This window comes from Mercurialis annua, linkage group LG3 (genome assembly GCF_937616625.2).
Source record: "Mercurialis annua linkage group LG3, ddMerAnnu1.2, whole genome shotgun sequence".
Taxonomy (NCBI): Eukaryota; Viridiplantae; Streptophyta; class Magnoliopsida; order Malpighiales; family Euphorbiaceae; genus Mercurialis; species Mercurialis annua.
Window position 1 is genome coordinate 60,034,834 of NC_065572.1, and position 22,635 is coordinate 60,057,468.

Genomic DNA, 22,635 nt, shown 5'->3' on the forward strand with positions numbered 1-22,635 from the left:
TCTATGATGGTTTATGCAAGTGTAAATAATCATGTCCAATTTGGCTTATCTCGTGTTCCTTTTATATTAGTAAAATGAGGATAAACCTAGGAGTGTCAAAGTAGGATTAGGATTTCTATATTGAGGTTATCCTTATCCGAGTTGGACTTGGACTCTTTCAATGTCGCTATTTTAGTCTAAACAAAATTCTCTAGTGTGTCTTCTAGCAGATCCGAAGTCTTTTGGATGATTTCAGAAGCTTCTAGATTGATTAGAAAGTCATTTAGTAAGGGATTTAAATATGGATAAGATAAGATTTTAATGCAATTTACACTGTCTTGGCAATTAACGTTCTCTCCTAGTCCCTAGAGACTCGGTCGTCTATTTTTAGCGAATCAACTATCTCAATAGGCGATCCTTTATGGCTCGGTCTATTGATGATTCGAACGACCCAATTGGTTGTTTATAGATCCCATATGGATTCAATATTGAACCACTGGATCCGGTTTCCATCAAAACTCTTAAAATAAACTTCAATACTTATGTGATAAAACCTTTTAAACCTTATTGGTTGCGAGTTAGCCATTGAAACTAATTTATTGTTGTTTGTTAGTTTGTAGTTATGTTTTTGTGAAAAATTAGGATGGTTGTTGGTTTCTAGTTTTCCCTTGTAAAAAATTAGATTGTGTTGTTTTTTTTTTAATTTTAGCTTGTGTAAAAGATTAAACATTTGTATTGGTTTGGATTAAGCCTTGAAAGACCTAAGTTGGAAGTGAATTTGTCAAAATTTTAAATTTTATGAAAATCTCTAGTTGAAGGAAAATGGATGTGGGTATGAATTTACACTGAACCACTATAAATATTTGTCTTTTATATTTTTTTTTTAAATATAGTTGCTAATCGTTTTAATTCATAAAAAAATTATTATCAACTATTCTACCCCTCGCCCTCCCCTCCCTCCCTTTTAGTTGCACCTTGTTTCCCAGCTTCTAGCTGGGAGGGTGGTCGACACCCTTTGTATTTTTCTGTTGAGGAAGGTAAGCCTACCCTCCTCGGCCTTTTTACATCTGCCTTTGTAACGATAGATGAGTGGACTTTCTCAGCATTAAGTATCATAAAAAATATATTAATTATAGGATTTAACTCTCTTTTCGTAATAAATATAATCAGTATCATTTATTTGTATTGATATTTTTGGATTAAATTGTATCTCTCTATTAAATTTTTGATTTCGCTCTTCTTCTTTTTAAAATAAAAAGTTCTATTAATCAAAAGTTGGTTGATCAACCAGTACATAGAATTTGATAACTGGAGAAACATGTCCCAACCAATTAGATAAACTAAAATAGTCATATGTTATCACATGAGATATTCTATGGTAACTAAAATAACATTTATACATCTCAATTAAGTTAAAGTAGTCATGTGCTATCAAACTGATAATATTATAAAGCAAAGAGTTGTTGTTGAAGGCATCCATTACAACCTTTGAAACAAAGGGAATTAGATTAGTTTCGCTGACTATGATAATACTAACTTTAATCGCACGACCACTACAACTAGCAGTTATAATTTTATCGTTAAAGTCTCTGATCGCATCTCATGTGATATATCTATTCTCTTAAATATTAAAGATATCATCAATATTAACGCAAAACATATCTATATTTGGTGAAATTCGTCGTAAGATGATGACTCCAATTGTTTCAGAGATCCAAGTCGCTTGCACCGCAAAAAACAATTTCATCTTCTAAGATAAAAAAAATAAACTATTCTTAATTGCGATTAGATCACATCTAATAAAATTAAGATACTAGGGTATAAAATAATTTATAGATTCAGACTAAAATTGGCTAAGAAAGAAACGTTATTCAAAATTAAAGATAAAAACTATAAAAAAAAACTAAAAAAACGGAATTTTAGAGATTGAGAAGGTGATTTTTGTCTAAAAATAGCCAAAAACCACCTCCCAAATGAACAAAAAAAAAACTTGATAGAGTTTGAGAGGTTTTTCAAAAAAGAGAGACGGCTAAGGTTTTGTTTTGTAATACTTAAAAACCTATTTTTAAGACATAAGAAATGTGATTAACATGCTGAAAAATCGAATAATAATCGCTCAATTTCGCTCTTCTTTAATTATCTCAATTGTGAGTTTAGTTCAAACATTATAGCTAATGCTTTCATTAGAGTTATTTTTTTATAATTTTTTTTGTTAATTTTAATATTTGGATGAAAGATAAATACGATTAAATTAAATTTTAATTATAGCAATCAGACTCTTTTGATTAATTCATATAAAAAATAGTAGTTATTCAATTCAACTCATTGCTTCCATTTTTCATTATTATCTAATTTTTAGATGACTAGTTTCGCATCATGTGCTATGCACGTGGCTCGTAACGTAACTCGTCAATGAACATATTAGTAAATTTATTATAATTATATCAATTTTTTATTATAATTAATATTAAATTAGTTAATAATTTAATTAGGACTTTAATTTTAATAATGATTAATTAAATAACTAATTAGTTAACGATTATAAAACCTTTATTTAGTAGTAAACTGAAAAGGATTATTCAGTAAATTTGTTTGTCCCCCATCCGTGCTTTTATATATAGTATAGATAACATATAAAGTAGAGTTGTAATATAAAATTTATATATTTCAATAATATATCTCCTCGGACAATTATATGTAAATATAAAGCAATTGACGGTTATGAGTTTCGAAGGAACGTGGCAGCATAACCTACATATGTTTAGAATTTGATAATGGCATTTTCACGAGGCAATTTGAAAGGGAATTAAATCCCTAAATTGAAAGAACATTGAAACATCAGCCACGTTATTTGCAACATAAACCACTCTCTCATACCAATTGGCTGATCCCCTACTACTGCTCCTACTTAAATTTAATTGCACCCATAAATAATTTACTGATCGACACATATAATAATTATAATAATACTGCAAAACTAAATTAAAATTGAAAACAGCACATAAGTTTAAGCAATAATTATTAAAACCGTTAATTAAAATAGCAATAAAAGTACTCATGAACTACATAGTTCAATTAATATAAATGTTGTTAGATTGTGAGTTTAAATCCTTTTACAAACGCTCTCTCTTTTTAATTTTTAAAATAAATAGCAATATAAATTTAAGGAGTAATTATTAGAAGTCGATGCTACTAGATCAAACTAAATTAATTTTTTTACCAATAAATTATAGTTTAAATGGTATAAACGCTAGCTAACATTTTGTTAAGATCGTGAGTTCAATTTCTTTCAAAAATACTCTCTTTCTAATATAACTTTTAAAATAGTTCATATATTAAACATTCTTCTAATATTGATGACATGAATTTCGGAGTAATTTTAAATGATATTATTAATTTAATTTCTCAATTTTCAGAAATTAAATTTTAGTTGGGTGGTCTATTCGGTGGCTGAAAAAGTCCTTAGGGCATCTCCAAGGGGAGTCGCCATTTTTTCCTCACCATTTTTTAATTTGGTGAATTTTCACCAAATTTACTCCAATGTTTATCACCAAATTCTTCACCAAAAAACATATTTTTTTACTTTTTAATAAAATAATTATTTTTAATTCTTAACATTTTATACACTTTTTACCAATTACACCCACAAACTTATTTATTCTCATATTCATCCGAATTATAGTATTATTTATATTTAAAAAAATAAATTACTATTCATTTTTTTAATTATGAATATCTATATAAAATTTAATTTATATTAAAATTATTTAAAATGAACATTACATTAATTTATTTAAATTAACACAATAAAAAAACTAAAATAAACATTACACTAATTTATTTAAATTAACACAATATAAAAACTAAAATTAACGAAAACATAAATCAATCCTCATAATCACAAGATAAATCCATGCAATGTAAAAAAAGTACAATTTTTTTTTATGATTACTTTATCCATATGAAGATAAGGGTGAAATCTATCCAACGATCAATTTATTTACGAATTCCATCCAACGGTATTAAATTTTTACAATTATTTTTATTTTGTTTTTTACTTTATCCATAAAGAAGATAAGGGTGAATCTCATCTAACGATTGATATTATTACGATATCCATCCAATGATAATAAATTTTTACAATTATCTCTTTTAATTTTTACTTTATCCATACTTTGTTCTATTTATTGAAGAAGATTTTATAGTTCTCCAACCCACAAAAAAATTCTATCTTATTTTCAATCAATAATATCACCTTCACATTTTTAATAGCCTTACTTTCATTACAAAAATGTCTATTCGAACGTCCGGTTACGGTGTGCATGAAGATATACGATTATGTGAAGTCTATATGGAGATTTCTCAAGATTCTATTAGAGGTATGCAACAAAGTTCAACTTCATTTTGGAATCGAGTTGAGGAAGCGTATAACAAAGATAAAAATGAAAATTGGGAGGAACGCAACGTTAGATCGGTGGGTGCTCGTGTTCGTGCTATAGAAAAGGCAATCCGAAAATAAAATGGGTGCATGAGACAAATTGAAGTAATGAATCATAGTGGAGCATCGAATGAAGATATTGTAAGTACTCGAAATGTAATTTTATATTTTAATTTTATAAAAAAAATTCTTGAAATTTAATTTAAATATTTATTTATTTTTTTAGAAATTATTAACTTGATATTTTTAATAACTTGCAGTTAGCCCAAGTAAAAATATTACTCATACAAGATCCAAGCTACAGTAAGGGTTTTAAATTCAACCATGTTTGGAATATCATGAAAGATTTTGAAAAATTTAATAATTGATAGAATATGTGTTCTATTTATTTATTATGTAATGTCGTAGTATGTTTTGTTTTTAGGTTATTATATCGTAAAATTATCTATGTAATGTTTTTATATTATTGTCTCGTAAAATTAATTATGTAATATTTTTTTAATTGTCTCGTAAAATTATTCATTTAAGTTTTTTATGTTATTGTTTTATAAAATTATTCATGTAGTATTTTTATATCATTGTCTCGTTAAATTATTTAAAAAGTAAGTAATTAATTAAATACAACTACAAATAAATTATATATATTAAAATATAAATTAACCATATTATTATATTTAAAAAGTGAAATGGTGAAGGAAAAATTTCTTCACCATTTTTTATGAAAGAGAGTGTGAGGGAGTCATTAAAATGCATTTTGGTGACTCCCTTGGAGATGGGGAGTCATCAATTGGAGATGGTCTTATGGATGACTGCTTTGCAGTTCTCATCATTTAATCATGAAATGACTTATTGATCAGTGTTGAGGAATCATTTCCTATTTGTATATATCATTCTTCATTCAATAAAAATTAATTTTTTTTGAAAAAACAATATATTTTAATTCCTTTTTATGATTAATTATATTAATTTATTTAATAAAAAATGTGTCAACAAAATAATTTTTTGTGCATTATATGAATTTTTTTTCTAAAATTTTATAAAATTTTAAAATTATAAAAATTCAAATTATGTTTTTAAAATAGTTCATATATTTATTAAATTATTAGTGACATGTATACATATATAATTATATATTTTTAATTAAATTTAAAGTATTAATAAATTAAATATGTGTATTTATAATAGATTGATGTAACTAAATGATGGAATACTACAAAACCCACAAATCCCAGATCGCTAAAGAAAGGAGGACACGCGAAAAAATCTATAAAAGGGTAGCGGTGTTACTCCACTGTGTTCTTTCACATACATTTATCACCCACATTCAATACCCTACTAACATAAGCATTAGAGTGAACTCACCGCCCAAAGCCGAAAGTTTTTTATCTGTCGTTTGCAATATTTGTCCTCCGCAAGAGATCTGGCTCGTTCATAAACCACACATAGATCTATTAGAAATCACACTAAACCGTCTTTCTGGATCCATCATTTGGCGTCGTATGTGGGAACACCGTTTTCGATAAACTTTTAGTGATTAGATCCCAAAATGACGGAAACAAAAAAAACCCATCAAACCCACAACAACAAAAAGCCCTACTGACCTAGGATGTCAGAGAAACACCTGATGATACCTCATACACGCCGGCAGAACCACCACAAACGGCAAGGTCATCGCCTATTCACTTCCAGGGGTTTGGAACGCCTAATGTTCCGAACCAACCTTACATAAAGTGATTAACCAGACCATCGATAGTTTGCTAAAGCAATTTCGAACAGTTATAGCCACAGTAATGGAAGAATCAACCAGCATGTTGAGGTCCAGGACTCTAATAATAAAAACAAGAAGGAAACCAAGAATAGGAAATGAGAGAAGAGGAAACCACCAGTGACGAAATAATAGACCAACGGGACATGACAAGGATATAAACAGACAAGAAGCAAATGGAGCAGTTCTAAACCATGCAAACAGATAATAGGAATAAATTGAGACTCTACCAAGACCAGCAGTGAAAAGACAATCGGAGATAACAATGGAAAGAGTTGACCTAATAGAAGTACAGAGGCTAATAGAAGAGGCAATGCAATCAGCAATGGAAAGCAAAGCAAGGGAGCACATTAAACACCAGAAGTTTAACACGAGCGAAATCACCACTAGCCGCAAGCATCGTATCAGAGAAACAACCCGAAAGATTCAAAAGACCGAACTTTGATGGGACCAAATGTCCTGATAACCATGTAACCAAGTTCTACAACAAGATGGTCCTTTTGACGTTACTAATCCCATACTATACAAGACATTTCCCACCACTCTAAGAGATATGGCGCAGCGTTGGTTCAACAACCTAGAGGTAGGAAAAATCAACACCTGAAAGCAACTAATTCAAAAGTTTATAATGAGGTTCTTCATAAACATTCCACTCAAGAGAAGCTCAGAGGAATTATATCGATGTAGACGAAGAAAAGGAGAAACGTTGAGGGCATACATAGAGCGGTTTAACAATAAAGTAATGAGGATTGAAGACTTGAACAATCATACGGTGGTGCATGCACTAAAGAAAAGAACCTGAATGGGGGTGCTAGGAAATAAGCTAAGTTTCAAGAAACTAAAAACTTACCAGGAAGTCATTGCAGTAGCACAAAAATGCATAAATTTTAATGGCGGAAGAAGACATAAGAACTAAGATGCACCAAAGAAGGAAGAAAACAAAGGAAGCTCCTCGCAGAGATAAATGTCCCACTCACGAAGAGATTACCTTTCCAATCACCAAAGTATCAGCTGATATTCTCCTTACAAATACTCCAGCCATTGGCAAAATGAAAGTATGTACACAAGCGAAGATTACGGTAATAGAAGATACATCGACAGAAGGAAATGTTCACCCCGCTCAACACTACAAGGACCAACGTGTTAATATGGGTCAAATAGGATTCTGATGACATAGCCTTAGAGGATGGGGCACAAAACCGGGACAAAGGATGAGAGCAGGCATTGCAAATTCCACGAGGATTATAGACATGACATAGAAGAATGTTACGACCTAAAGAAGAAAAACGAGAAGCTGATAAAATCAAGATCACTGAGGAAGTTCACACACCAAAAAAAAGAAAGAAAAATAACACCTAAAGTAACAAGCGAATAAAGAAACAAAGGAAGAGGAGAAGAAAGAAGCAGCAGGAATCATCAATGTAATAATAGGAGGGAGGACCCTGAGAACAATAAGGAAAAGATCAATGGCATAAATTATACATGTAGCATAAAGGGCATTAGGAGAGTCAAGTGCGGCGAGTACAATCACTTTTGGACCAGAGGATGGAATGCACGTGCAGCGACTGCATAATGATGCACTGGTATTTGGGGGGATCATCAATAATTATTTGGTGATGAAGTTGTTGGTCGACAAAGGAAGCACAGTCACCCTAATGACTTGGGAAGTATACAAGAGCATTGTAGGAGATTTGGGGAAGCTTAAACATTTTCCAACACCCATTGTCAGCCTAGGCGGAAATCCCATTCAACCTAAAGGTTTGATAAATATGATTTTGGAATTTGGCAGAGGAGAAGAGGCAGCGAAGCAAATCAAGACAAATTCAACATAGTTGATATTCCATTTGCATACAATGGGATACTAGGAAGGCCGTTCCTCAACGACTCGGGAGCAATAACAAGCATACATTACTTAACCATGAAAATACCAACGGCATAAGGAATTGTCAATGCAAGAGGAGGCTACATAAGGTGGCAGCAAGATGTTAAACGATGGCCATGGAAGAAATAAATGAGGAAACAAGCAAGACAGAGGAATAAGCAGGCGAAAAGGGAAGGATTGATAAGGAGAAAACGCAAGAAAGAGAAAAAAAATCAGTAGCAACAATAACCATTGTAACGGTTACCAAAATTAAATATATAGTATTTTCAGAAAAGTAGCAAAGCAAGAAACAAATATTGAAAGAAAGGAAGTTATGATATGCCAGGGCCATGAGCCTCGAGCATGTTTAGTTCAGGTCCCTCAACTACGAAGAATTAGAAGGAAAATAAATCGCAACAAAAGAGATATATATCTTAAACAAGGCAAAGACCAAAGTATATGAGAAATATTTCTCCTAAGGCTACGGTCAAACAATATGAGTAACATATCTTATAAGGCAACGACCAAAGTATATGGATAATATTTTTCATAAGGCAACGACCAAAATGCACTAGAAATATTTCTCGTAAAGTAGAAACCATCATACATGAAGAAAATCTCCCACAAGAAAAATAAACAAAGAAACGAATGCATTATCCACAAAGCAACAATAACAAAATATTTCTCGAAGAATAAACAATATTCAAGGGAAATAAAACAAAACCAACATCTTATTAAAGAAAATAATGTATGCGCGACACAAACCGGGGCCACACTCCTTCACTATATATATATACATAAAAATAACAATAACAAGAGAAGGAGGAGAATAAGAGAAAAATAACGAAGAAAAACTACACTCATCAAAGTTACTTACGAGCAGCTTGTGTAAAAGGCACAAGGAGCCCAAAGGAAGCAACAGTTGAACCCTTCAGAAGCCGAGGAGAAGAACCAAACTGAAGAAGTAACAACCCTTTAATGGTTGGGAAGATGAAAGATCAACGGAAGATAATTGGAAGTGATGAAAAAGCAGAAAAAACAACATGAGCGGCACCGAGGGAACTCGAAGAACCATCATGCAAAGACAAAGAACGCCTCTACTCTATAAGAACCGACAAGCATTGACCCTGGCAGCGATCAACTTGCAAAAAAAGACATATTAGTCCCAAGATGAGCTTGAAGGATAGCTAAACGAATGTGCTGGCGATACTCCTGGAATATAAAAGGAACTACCTCAGTAGTCTCCTTTAACTGCTCCTCAACTGCTTGACAAGCCATATCAACTCGTTCCCTATATGCAACGGCCTCACTCCTCTCAAGGGTCGCATTATTGTCAGCTTTCTCCAAGTCACGAAGATATCATCTTTGATATGGGAAAACTAGTGAAGCTCCTCAACCTGCTTGCCACAAAGATCAAGATGCTTCTCCAAAAAAGAAGTGGGAGCAGTCTTCAAATCATCATTGGAAGCCCTAGGGGCATAATCTCTTCCCCTTACTTCCTAGAATAATCTTGAAGCCTCTTCAAGACCCCATACATATTTTTCATTTCAAATCCGAATAGTTATTAACCCAGGCGGATAAGCAGGCGCACTATCCTTCCAACCGCCCCACACCGTCTAAAACACAAAGGTGTCCCCAAAGAAAATAGGAGCAATCTCCTTACTAGAAATAGTGTCATAAGGAGAAATAGGAACCTGACACCCAAGAAAATGGGTTAAATATATACCCACATGACTGGCGCCCAGAGGAGCCCCCTTGGGAAGGACAAAAAAATCACTATCCACAGGATTGCCTTTGGTGAATAAAAGAGAACGAGGGACATCCTTTTCGGGCACGCTGCTCGGGGGAAGGGTCCGAATCCAAAAGTGAAGTAGCAGGACGTTTCTTGTTCGCCTTTCCAGAAGGCAAAACTAAAGTAGAAGTGGTTGAAGACAAATGAATGATAGAAACAATTACTAAACCAATGACTACTGAAGTAAGTGCACTGGTGAAAACGTCAATAGGCATGATGGCGGGAAGGGAGGCAAGAGAGGCAGGGGCAGTAGAAGAAGGAATAGTTTTGTCACCAGAGACCGCTCGAGTAGTAAAAGGAGTGGAAGGACGCTCTAGCATAGAGAGAGAGAGACAAGATGACTACATCATCATCACTAAGTATAGCTTCATCCACAGCATCGAAGATGTTTGTTGCTATTTTTGTGAAAGAATATACTAAAAGAAAGGAAGCAGGAAAAAATAAGAGGAAACTAGATGAGAGAAGTTAAAAAAATAACGAAATGTTTAGTAAAAGCTATTTATAAGAAGAAAAGAAAAGGAAAAAAGAAAATCAAAAGACAACGGCTCAAAAATTAAGATCTCAAACAATAAAATGGAGAGAGAAAGAAAAGAAAAGGACAAAAAAATAAAAAGACACCATTTAGTATAACCCAAAGAAAACATGGAAAGCGAGGCTATGTGGGTAAATAGTCGTAAAAAAAACATTAAAGGCAGGCGATCTGCACCCAAGAAATACTGAAGCACAATATGCAAGTAAATAGGTGTATTGTAGAAGAAATGAAGTATAAATATGACCCAGGGAAAAAGCGAAGAACCGTAAAGAAAAAGGAAAAAGCAGATAAAATGCCCCTCTGATTTTTGAAGTAACCTCGGCGTTGGAAAAACGTCCAAACCCTAGGTTACCCAAAAAATCAAAGAAGCGTTAATCTAGAAGGAGAAAAAGATGTAAACCATATTACTGTCCTTAGTCTTTGAGGTAACTTTGGGATTTGAGCAACGTCTGAATCCCAAGTTATCTCTAAGACCTAAGAAACGGCAATATGATAGAAGTCTTATAAAAGACACATGGGTCCATTTTGGTTTCGGAGGTGATTTCTGGGTTTAGAGACTCATCTAAATCCCGAAGTACCTTCAAAACCTGAACGTATATATGAGGATAAGCACCCTGCATGGAATGTCCAAAACTAGAAGCGCTAGAGAAATCTGAAACGGAGCACACGAATAAATAGAACTCACAAATTCAAGCTCTTCCGAATTTTAGACATGATCTCTAAATTTGGACATACGTCCAAATCCGAAATCACGTCTAAAATTCAGGTGACTTACGGAATCCAAAAAATATAAATGTCACACACATTAATACCGCACTGAAGAGAACTTAGCCATAAATACCTAATCGATGCAGACCACCAAAGAAGGGTATTAATTATGGAATATTACAAAACCCACAAATCTCACATCACTAAAAAAGGGAAAGACCACACGGAAAAGCCTATACAAGGGTAACAGTTTCACTCTTTTATGTTTTTTCACATACATTTATTATTCTCATCCAATACCCAACTATCTTAAGCATTAGAGTGGACTCGGTATCCAAATCCCAAAATATTCTCGTCTGCCGTTTCAATATCTATCTTCCGCAGGAGAAACGGGTCGTTCATAGACAGCACGTATATCCGTTAGAAATCATACTACTAAATTGTCTCTCTGAATCCATCACTAAATCTTTCTAATAATAAAAAATTAATTATCATTAACATTATAATTATTAGAATCCTTACTGATCTAAATTAATGTTGATATTAATTACAAATAAATTATGATACATATATATATATATATATATATATATATATATAAATTAAATTTTAGTTATAGACTTTTTTACTAAAGTCAAATCAAGTAACACAATTAATCGAAAAAAATAGTGATAAATTTAATCAGATATTAATATAAAATATTTTACTGAAAAGTTAGTCAATTTGACAACTATCTTATGATTTTTAATAATTAATTTTAATTTTAATTTAAACTTAATTTGGATTAGCTCTATTTGGCCTAGCACAAGTAGCCAAACCCTTTAAGTGTATTTTTGAGATGTCGTCTTTTAGCGTAATTAAATTAAGACTAATTTGATCTAGTATATGTCTAACAACTTAATTTAGATTAGCTCTATTTTTTATTAAAAAAGTGAAATAAAATAATTTATTTTTTTATTTAACAAAAAAAAATATAAAATTTAACATTAAAAGAAAACAGTATGATTTTCTAAAAAATTAATAATAACGTAGATAATATATTTTTCTACAATATTTAAACTAAATATTAAATAATTCCACCTTTTTCTCTCCAAATCCAAAGAAGACAAAAAGTTTAGAGATAAATACGAATGCAAACAATTTGAGAGGGATATGTAAATGAATTGCAATACTTGAATGTTAAGTATTTTTATACAAAAATATCATAAATGTATTTAAAATTGAATTAATGTATAATAAAAACATCTTAAAAAAAAGAGACAAAAATGGTGATAGCCCACCCCACATGGCGTGCGAGATGAGAGCCAATGTCCCAAACCCCACTCTTTTCTTTTATCTCTTATAAATACTCACACTTTCACACCCACCACACCCCTTCTCTTTCTATCCCGCCCCACCCCTCCCCTCTCCCACCATGGGCTTACAAAACCACCTCAACGACGTGTCGTCCGACTCCATCCCCTTGCTCCTCTTAGCAATCATCGCCAAATCCATCGATCATCTCCGCTCCTTCTTACTCTCCCTCTTCAATTCCATCGGCTTCTCCCGATTAATCAACTCGTCCTCGACTCAGTCTCATCAACCCATCGATAATCTGTTCGGTTCGTCGTCCGGCCTCGCCGGTCTCGTCGTGCTCTCCGAACAGCTGAATTTCAACCGGATTTTTTCTTACCGGTACATTACTAATCATCGAGGCGGAGGCGCCGACGAGGGCTGTGTGGTGTGTTTGTGTAAGCTGAGAGACGGTGATCAGGTACGGAAGCTTGATTGCCGACACGTGTTTCATAAGCACTGCTTTGATGGCTGGCTTGATCATCTTAACTTTAATTGCCCTCTCTGCCGGTGTCCGCTTGTTTCCGATGAGCGCGTTGTCTCCACGCGCCAGCGTGTCGGGGCTGATTTGGTCAATTGGTTCTCCTCTGTCAGGTGATGATGGACGGTGATGATATATAGATGCTTTTTGTGATGACATTTATGGTTATATATATATGTGTTGCTTAGGATTTGTTTTTTATTTTTTTTTTCTTTTTGAGATTTTCCATTTTTTTAAGAGCTCTCTCGAGAGTTCTTTTTTACTGCTTGTAAATTGTTTTCCTAGATTTAGTATTTTTCTTGAGAGTTACCTCTGTACAAAGGCTATTCATAGTCTATATAATTTACACTGCTTTTACATTTTCTAATCTTATTCTCTTTATTTAAACTTTTTATTTCAATGTTATTGTGCCGAATGACTAAGCTTTCCAATTGTATTTTTAAAATTTCGGTTTCGAGTTTCAGCACAGCATATTATTTCGACTGGTTTAACTAATAATTTTAAGATCTAACCAAGCTAACTAATTTCCGTTATCAATGGGTATAGCTCAAATCGTATACACACTTAGTAATAATGTGCTACGCTACGCTGAGATTCATTTTCTTTCATAAGCGCTTTTTCTTTTCAAAATCCATCAAGATTAATATTAGATGCATATTTGAAAATTTTATGGGTTTAGTTTTTTATAGAACCAATTATAGGTTTTGATATTTTTATTTTAATTAAATAAATTAGATTGTTAGACATTGGAGTATAGTTGCATAAGAATTGTATGCAATTAATTGAAGTGTGTGGTGGTAATAAAGTTTGTGATTAGAAAGAGAAAAAGGAATAAAACAAGTGGAGTTGGATTATTTTTGAAGGTATTTTAGTGTTTAAAGGGAATGATCAAGAAAAGTGTAAAGAGAAAAGGAAGAGAGAAGCATGTGCTTTTCATGTTATTTAAAAGTGGGAAAAGAATTCTCAGCTTAAAATAATATCCATTGAACGTTTTATTCAACCTAATTTCCAGGGTATGTTCCTAATGTTTGGATAATAATGATGTTATGCTCTTTTCGATTTAAATAAATTTTATAAAATTAGGTGAAATTTCATTTATATAAAATGGATTTGTATTTGATTTGTTTAAATTTTATATAGTTCTATATTAATTCATATTTTCTAATTACGTGATCGAGTGCTGATCGATAACGAACTCTAAAGTCTAAACTTTAAACATCCATATCATAGGACATACTTCTAAAGAGGTTTGGATTGAAGACCGAATCCTAAAGAATTTAACTCCAATGATCTAACCCCTAAGAATTCGCCTTAAGCATTCTTTGAAAAATTAGCCTAAACCTTATTTTATACGGATCAAGACTTTATATTTTATTATGGCTCGTATCGCAATTAAAAATGTTTTTCTATTATTTCGAAATACAATACTTAATCCTAAAAGGATTGAAATCCTCTGCCAAATAGGACAGTAATCTAATAGGATTCGGACTTTACTAGATGTCTTAAACTTACAACTACATGAATTGAAGGATGCCTTCATTCATCTCATTATTCATAAATACACAAAAAGCTCTTAAGTTGCATAGTATTTCATCCTTGACTAACTTTACTGTCAGATTATTCATTAAGCTAGCATTTTCCGATCAATAGTCTAACCTATATATTTTGCAGGTCTCTTATAAAAGTTCAAGCTCCATCTATTGGCACTGCCTATGATAAAGTTTTTCCAAACTAATCAAAAGCTTTCTACGAAAAGAAAAAATATTTATTAAACTCTGTATGACTTCGAACGAGACCAACCATTCACGGGATAAACATCCTCTCATCTAGTGAAACATTGGCCAGATGTCGCCACCCATCGCCAATTGACGTCAGATTGTCCAACCAAATGGATGTCAGACTAGTTATGGTAACCTGAAGTATCGATCTAATACTAATGTGCTTACCCTTGACCATAGAATGGACCAGGTCATATTCATTAATCTGACCGAATTTCGTCACTCGATGGATTCGAAGGGAGCATTCCGGAAATGGCCTTTCCACTATTATATCATAAATTCTTAATGAATACAATAGAGGAGTTCTAGAAAAACCTAGATCAGATAGCTCAGGAGGCCAGAAATGTCACCAGAGCGCACTTAGAAAGCATTAAAATCTAGAGGCATGAGTACGTGACTCCAACTCAAAACCAAAACCGAGAAAATTTGGCGCATAATTGTGAAATTACAACTCAAAACCGGAGCAATCCCGACACAAAACCAAGAAAACATGCTCAAAACACCAATGCGTGTAATGGGCCAATCAACGATAGAGAGACTAGAAGAAATATGGCACCCAGAGAGAATGCCAGTAGCGAAATCCAACCAGGGCGTACTTTATGAATGGCCAAAGAAAATGGCGACAGTAGAAAACCCAAAAGACGAGGGGGAATTATAATCATTACCCAAAAGTAAAGCGACCTACACATGCTTAGAAGACGAAAAAAATAGTTTGTGCACTAGGTGGAAAAGCTAAACATAGAAGAGCTCAAATTGAATGGATTGGCTCAAACAACGAAAATAATAGACAGCCACATTCTCAAATTTTATCAGTCTTGTCCAAAAGTACTTTGAGTTGAATGGAGGAATAATGGTTATTCAAGGCAAAGAATTTAATACTAGAAAATCAAAACACGAGAAAAGGCGAAAGAGAAGTATCGCTCAAAGAACGAAAAAAGGTCCTCCCATCAAGCTGATAATAGGAGGTACCATCCATATTAATGATACGAAAAAAAACACTACACACCACTTACCACGAACATAACGCGATGTCCATATATGGATCAAACAAAAATGCCAAAAATGTGAAAAGGCGCCAAAGATGAAAGCAAGCCAAATAGACACTAGAAGATTTTGCAAATTTTATAAGAAGCACCGTACAAGACACCAAGAAACATTGGGACTTGAAAAAAGAAATTGAAAGAATGATAAAAAAATTATGCTTTGGTGATTGAGGCATTAATAATGATCTACGAAGGCGTCCTGGTGAATCTGTTAGCTGATGAAGCCTGCATAAGGCCAGGAGGAACTACATCTAAATGTTGATATTTTAGCAAGTATATGAAATTGGAAATTGCACAAGTAATTAAGAGTTAGAAACAAGTCGATCACATGAGGAATAATCTAAAATTATCTATCATTTTTAATTAAGGCTGTCAAGTTAAAGTTGAATTAGCTAACTAAATTAACTAATGTAATTGCATAAAATATAAATTAATTAAAAAAGAATAATAACAATAATGATAAAAATGAGTATTAAAATTCATCACAAAATCACATATATAATTAATGAATTAATTTGTAAAGATCTTAATTATCTAAAAGCATTGATTAACCGTTGTCAAGCACTAATTGACCAAATCCAATTTAATTCAATTAAAAATTTAGTTAATCACTTTCGTTCAATTAATTAAAATTTATAATTAAATCTAAATTGAAATATAAAACAAGTTTACGGATTTTGAATCAATTATCAAGATGCCTCATTAATAATCAATTATCAAATGATTTATATCTATAATGCTATTATTTTCGATCAATAACATAACACAAATAATTAAGTAAAATTGATCAAAGTTCCAATTAATACGAAAACACTAAAATCCACAAGGCATAATCAATCTATGAATAAATACTGTAAATGTGTTAAGGAATGTTAACTTAAAAGCATTTAGCTGCCCATGATAATAAATATATTCAAACTAAATTAGAAAGAAACCATTCCACATGAAGGCCAAGAACAAACTTAACTTCTTCAAACATTCATCCTCTTTTCTCTTGATTGTGTTTCCATCCCTCTCCATAAAAAATTCTGTGTCAATTTCTGCACAATTTTCCACACGCTTGTAAATGTGCTCTTAGAAGAAAAACTCACAGAGTGTTTAACTCTACATAAGAAGTAACCCAAGTGTTAGGATTAAATTATATTTCTTACATCACACGCACTTTCCTTGTTCCCTTATTAATATCAATATCTACATTGTGTGTTCGATTCTAAAAAAATGAATAAGGTAGGATTGTTATAGTGAATAAATAATCCATATGACATCAGGAGTATTAATCCTAATTGTACTATACATCATAATTAGCCAATGATAACAAAATTATCTTCCACCCAAATACTCCACAAATATAGTCCTAATACAAATAAATTCTATGCATATTTCAACAAGTGGGACTAGTGAAAAGACCAACCAAAAAGCTAGTGACACTATTTCAACATAGTGGGAATGAAATTTTCTTATAATACCATTATAGGAAGGCGGTTCTTCCATGATTCGATAGATGTCATCAGTAAAAGAGCTCTCACCATGGAGATACCCAGTACTAGTCCGAGAAGACTAAGAAGCTGTTTGAAAAAATACTACAGCTTGACCGTCAATGATACCACGAGGTGATGTCGATTGAAAAAATATTGATTTTGAGGAAAGTTAAAACAAATTAGATGGGAAAATACAACAACTGATACTTAAAAACTTAGCACTAGAAATACAAGTTGGCATTGAGGTGGTCCTAAGGAAAAACGAGGGAACATTCACGAGTAAGGCTTCAGAAATTGTAGGCATTGATCCATATATCATTACACATAAATTTAACATATTGAGGAGCCCAATAGCAGTCAAGCAGAAAAAGAGGATATTCTTTCCAAAAAACAAAAAACATTACAAACGAGGTGGACAAAACTAAGTAAAGTCGGGTTCATAAGAGAAGTACACTATCCATGATAGGGGCAAACATAGTGATTGTGAAGAAGGCGAACAAAAATAATAGGACGTGTGTTGATTGCACATACCTGAATAAGGTATGCCTCAAAAATAAATATCTACTAGTCAATGTAGACTAATTGGTTGATTCAACTGTTGACTATAGCTTGTAGAGTTTTATAGATGCGGCTTAAAACTATCATTAGATGTTATTGACAGGAGGATATCAAGATAAGACCTCTTTTATCACCAAAGGAGGAAGATATTAATATACAATGATGCTTTTTAAGCTAAAGAATGCTAGATAAATACTCATGAATTTCATGTTCAAGGAAGAGATGAGTAGCAGGTACAAATCTATATGAGTGACCTTCTTATTCAAAGTGAAAAATCGAAGAACCATAAAAGGTACTTCAGATCCTTAACCATTTCGAAAGGAAACTTAATTTTTATAGTAAAATGACAAATTGGAATAAAATGAAGCAATATAAAAGGTATATTTAGAATTCTTTTAAAATTTTAAATTGAATAAATAATTAGGCCTAATTACTTAAAAACCACTCACCTTGTAATTTTTTTTCATTTATACCACGACCTAGGAAAATTTTCAATTGTACCCTATTTTCGATTTTTATGTTTCGTTTGTACCCCAAGAGTAATTTTTTAGATAATTTACTTAATTTAAAGATAAAAATATTAAAAACAAGATACATAAATGATTAACATTAACATTTTATTAGAATATAGGTTAAAAATGAAGGACTAATTTAAACTTTTTTTCATAAGAAAATAGGTCAATTTAACTCATTAGGGTAGAGATGAAATATAAAAATGAAAAATAGAATACAATTGAAAATTTCCTAGGTCATGGTATAAATGAAAAAAAGTTATAAGGTGAGTGGTTTTTAAATAATTAAGCCAAATAATTATAATTGAAATTGAAAATTAAAATTAACAATTTTAAAAGTTTAAACTATAAATAAAAAATTGATTTTTTTAAAAATAATTAAGTCTTTTATTATGATATGATTAAACTCTATTTGGATACAAACATAGTGTTGGGACATTTTCATATGCAGTCTTAAAATGTCCAACAATTGAATATTCAATAAACAACGGTTGATTATAGCTAATTTGATAGGAGTATATGATAAAATTGATAAAAATAAAGCTTAATGCCTGTGAGATGATAGTTTTTTTCGAATAAAGTTAATTAAAATTTTAAAAATATTAGATTAATTTTAATAAATATATTTTAATTTTAAACTATTATATTTTCAAAAAAATATTAAATCTTTTTTATCTGCTTTATTTATTATCTTTCAATAATTATATTCTAATTTTAATATGCATTATGTTTAAATGAAAAAATTTAAATTTAATTAAAAGAGAAAATTCAAAATATATTATAATAAATATATATATTTAAAAAACAGTTTTTTTTTATAAAATTCTAAACAAATTATATTTAGAATTAATTATTCCCTCCGTTCTTTTTTAGTTGTCTATTTAGCCAATTTTATTTGTCTACAAATAGTTGTCCATTTAGTAATTTCATGTGATATTAGCTAATAAATGACCCTATGTTTTAATTTAAAAGGTATTTATTAACTAATAGGGCTATATTAATATTTTTCTTTATAAATTGAGACAAAAGAAGCACTATTTTGGTATGTGCAATATTGGCTAAATGGACAATTAAAAAAGAACGGAAGTAGTATATTTTTTAAAAAGTACAATCAGTCTGTATTTTTAATTTTTTCAGTAATTGTTTCTGGGAAGTTGTGTCATGCAGTAGACGGCTGTAATTAGGCCAGATATTAAGTCAGCTGTAGCAAGTGACGGGCTGGACTTTCAGCTGTATCTTTCCTATTTTTGGATAGACGGCTAGCTCTCACTTTCATGCCAGTGTTGGGCTCTCACATTTTCCCATACCATATTTGCCTTCAAAATTTGTAGAATTGTTTACATAAATACAAGGGCTTTATCATTTTTAAATTATTTATATAAATTTGCTTGTTTAATTTTTGGATTATTTACAAAACTAACATATAAAATCACATAATTTTCAAAGAAATACATTTTTGAAAACTTTGTGAGTACTAAATGAATCTTTTTTGAATTACATATTTTTAAAAACTTTGGCTGCTTTTGTTAATATTTCTGTAATTTTTATTAATTTTTCTCACCCAAAACACTATTTCAAAAAATTAAAGAGGGGAGTTCTTGTGGGAAAAACTAAATACACGACCTAGTAAATTGTCGTTCAACGCTTATACCATTTAAGCTGCTATTTTTTACATTTTATTTTACAATTATACGCTTTTAGTAGGTTATTGATAGATTTTGATAGATATAAAAGATACATTTTGCACACAAAAAACATAAAAAAACTATATTGTTTTCAAAAAATAATAAAAAAGCATACAATTATAATTTTTTTTAAATAAAAGCGTATAACAGTATAACTTTTCCTAAATACTACGAATATAATAAAAAAAATTATAAAAAAATAAATATATAAAAGTTAAATTTTATAGAAATACTAGTAAGAAGAATCGTTCAAACAAACGATTTGGTTTTCTTCACCTGGAACCTGAACAGGATGTTTATGATTCCCTATATCGATTGAATAACGTGTTTATTGGTTCAAGGAGAATCCGAGCTTATATATCGAAATTTCCAAACCCTAATATCAGTAAGCGTTCCGAAAAACCCAGCACTGCTCAGACACGGATTCAGCAGAAGCAACATGATTTCGTGCCTACTTTAAGGGATTCTCGTTCGTATGCTCAAGTCGTTAATAAGAGCCCCATCGTTTATGTTCCATTGTAGAATTCAAGCCGCCCATGCTCGATTATTGTGACTGTCAAGATGTTACCGCATTTGCTGAATATTGCCTCTTATCTGTTGAATCATGGACTTGTCTATGAATCTTTTTCCTTACTGGGAGGAAAATACGTTTTGTTTAATATGTTCAGCAAGGAGGATGTTGATCAATTTGTGAAACTTTTCCCCAAGCTATCAGATTTCTTTAATACAATCATGCCTTGGTCTGGGTCTTTCAATTCTGGAGAAATATTTGCATGGATTAATATATCTGGGGTTCCATTGATAGCATGGGAAGATAACTTCTTCAGTTTCATAGGAGACAAAGTGGGCTCAGTTGTTTCCCTTCACCCTCTTATCTCTACCAAGGAACACATGGACACAGGATCAGTCCTCATCTCAACAAGTTCAAGCCGAATATATTATGAATTTGATATTACAATCAAAGGTGAAGTTTTTAAGATTCAGGCTCTTGAATCTGACCTACCGGTCCTCTGGGATAACTCCATGGATATTTCATTCACTGATACAGAAAGTGATGATAATGAACAAACGCTGCCAGAAAATGAACACATTCTCAAGGGCCATCAATCTGCAGTCCACAGTCATCCTACTTTACAGACAGATCACAACATCTCCAAGCAGCAACATTCAGAACTAAACCCAGAATTGAACCCAGGCAGCCAATCCTCTTCTTCGGTTAATTCCATCAATTCTAAAGCTACTTTCCCAGACCCTGATTGTATCTTTATCACTCAGCGCAAGAAAGTTAAGAAAATAACTCCATTGGGAAGGTTGAATTCATGCTCACAAAGTGCTGTAGTGATTGAATCGGAGGAATTAATTAGAGACTGCAACGCTCAGAATTTCAATTCACAGCAGCCTGCATTTGAATCGGAAGCAAAGAAAACATGGGACATCGGAATGAAATTGGGTCTATTCTCGGAAGCAAACCAGGAAGAAATTCTAAGGCTGTTAACACAGGCATTAGACAAGGAACAACCAAACTTGGTTTAACCAGGTTCTCGTCTTATCAAGGCTTTTTTACTTTTAAATGATTAGTCATTTTAACAGTATTGCATGGAATTGCCGAGGTGGTTTGTCGTTTTCAAGGAAACAACGTGTTATTCGATCTATGGTGTCTTGTCACGACCCATTTTCATGAATCGCGACCGACGCTAGGGTATGGGTAATGTAGTACCAAAACCCGTAGCTAGCCTTTCATCTAACATATAACCATGTAAACCTGCAGAAAACCAATGCTCGGGGGCAACCGAGACTTCAGCCTAAATCTAGCAGTTATAATATTCAACACTTAAAATAACATGCTTTCCAATAATAGTATTAAATCGGCTTAACATAAATAATCCAGAATAAACGTTTAACATGCCAATGCAATAAATAATCAATCAGACCAATCTGACAATAACTAGAATAAAATAAAGACGTCTAGTTACTACTGCGGTCTAAGAATAAAACAGTTTTACAGTTTGTCAAAAATAAATGGAACCTCCGAGGAAAAGTAAATGCGGAGATCGACATACTCTCTCGGATCATAACCCTGGGAAAAATTGGGAAAACAACGGGGTCAGATATACTGAGATGAGTTTATACCACTATCTACATTTATTAAGTGGAAAACCTTTAAAACCGTTTAAAACATTTAATAACGATATTACGAATAATAGTTGGAACCTTAATCCACAATTCTAAATAAATAACATAATCCAATAGGTCTGGTCCCGAGAGCTGAGCTACACCGAGTTACCACTGACCACACTTATACCAGAGTCCCGGGAGCTGAGCTACACCGAGTTACTCTACCTTGTCCCGAGAGTTATGCTCACACCGAGTTACCACATTTCCATATATAACTTACCCAGATCAATACTGGTGCGCACGTAGTCCTAATGATGCCCATTAGGTAGCATGTTCCAACTAGAAGCCATAATATAAAAACAGTTCGAAATATACGTACAGTATTTAATATTATAATAGCAATTTACTTAATAAAGCGGTAAATAGTAAGTACAAACTCACTGCTTGCTAATCCACGTGATAACTGGCAAGCAACTAATCCTGTTTCGCCTCTAGAGCACGAACAATAGACGGGTCTAGACAAATAAAATAATTATTAAAAACAGACCCTAACTCTAGAGAGTTCTAGACACCACATA

General features: G+C 32.2%; 1 protein-coding gene and 1 long non-coding RNA gene across 2 annotated transcripts; both read left to right on the forward strand.

The window, feature by feature from the left end:
* Positions 1-4,209: 4,209 nt before the first annotated feature.
* On the forward strand, positions 4,210-4,883 carry LOC130015358 (uncharacterized). Its single transcript, XR_008790487.1, has 2 exons — positions 4,210-4,558; positions 4,678-4,883. It is a non-coding gene; the product is annotated as an uncharacterized LOC130015358 (long non-coding RNA).
* Positions 4,884-12,439: 7,556 nt separating this feature from the next.
* LOC126671029 (E3 ubiquitin-protein ligase RHA2A) lies at positions 12,440-13,255 on the forward strand. The gene has a single exon (XM_050364718.2). It carries the CDS (start codon positions 12,490-12,492, stop codon positions 13,003-13,005), a length of 516 nt encoding a protein of 171 aa, XP_050220675.1. The 5' UTR covers positions 12,440-12,489; the 3' UTR covers positions 13,006-13,255.
* Positions 13,256-22,635: the final 9,380 nt, after the last annotated feature.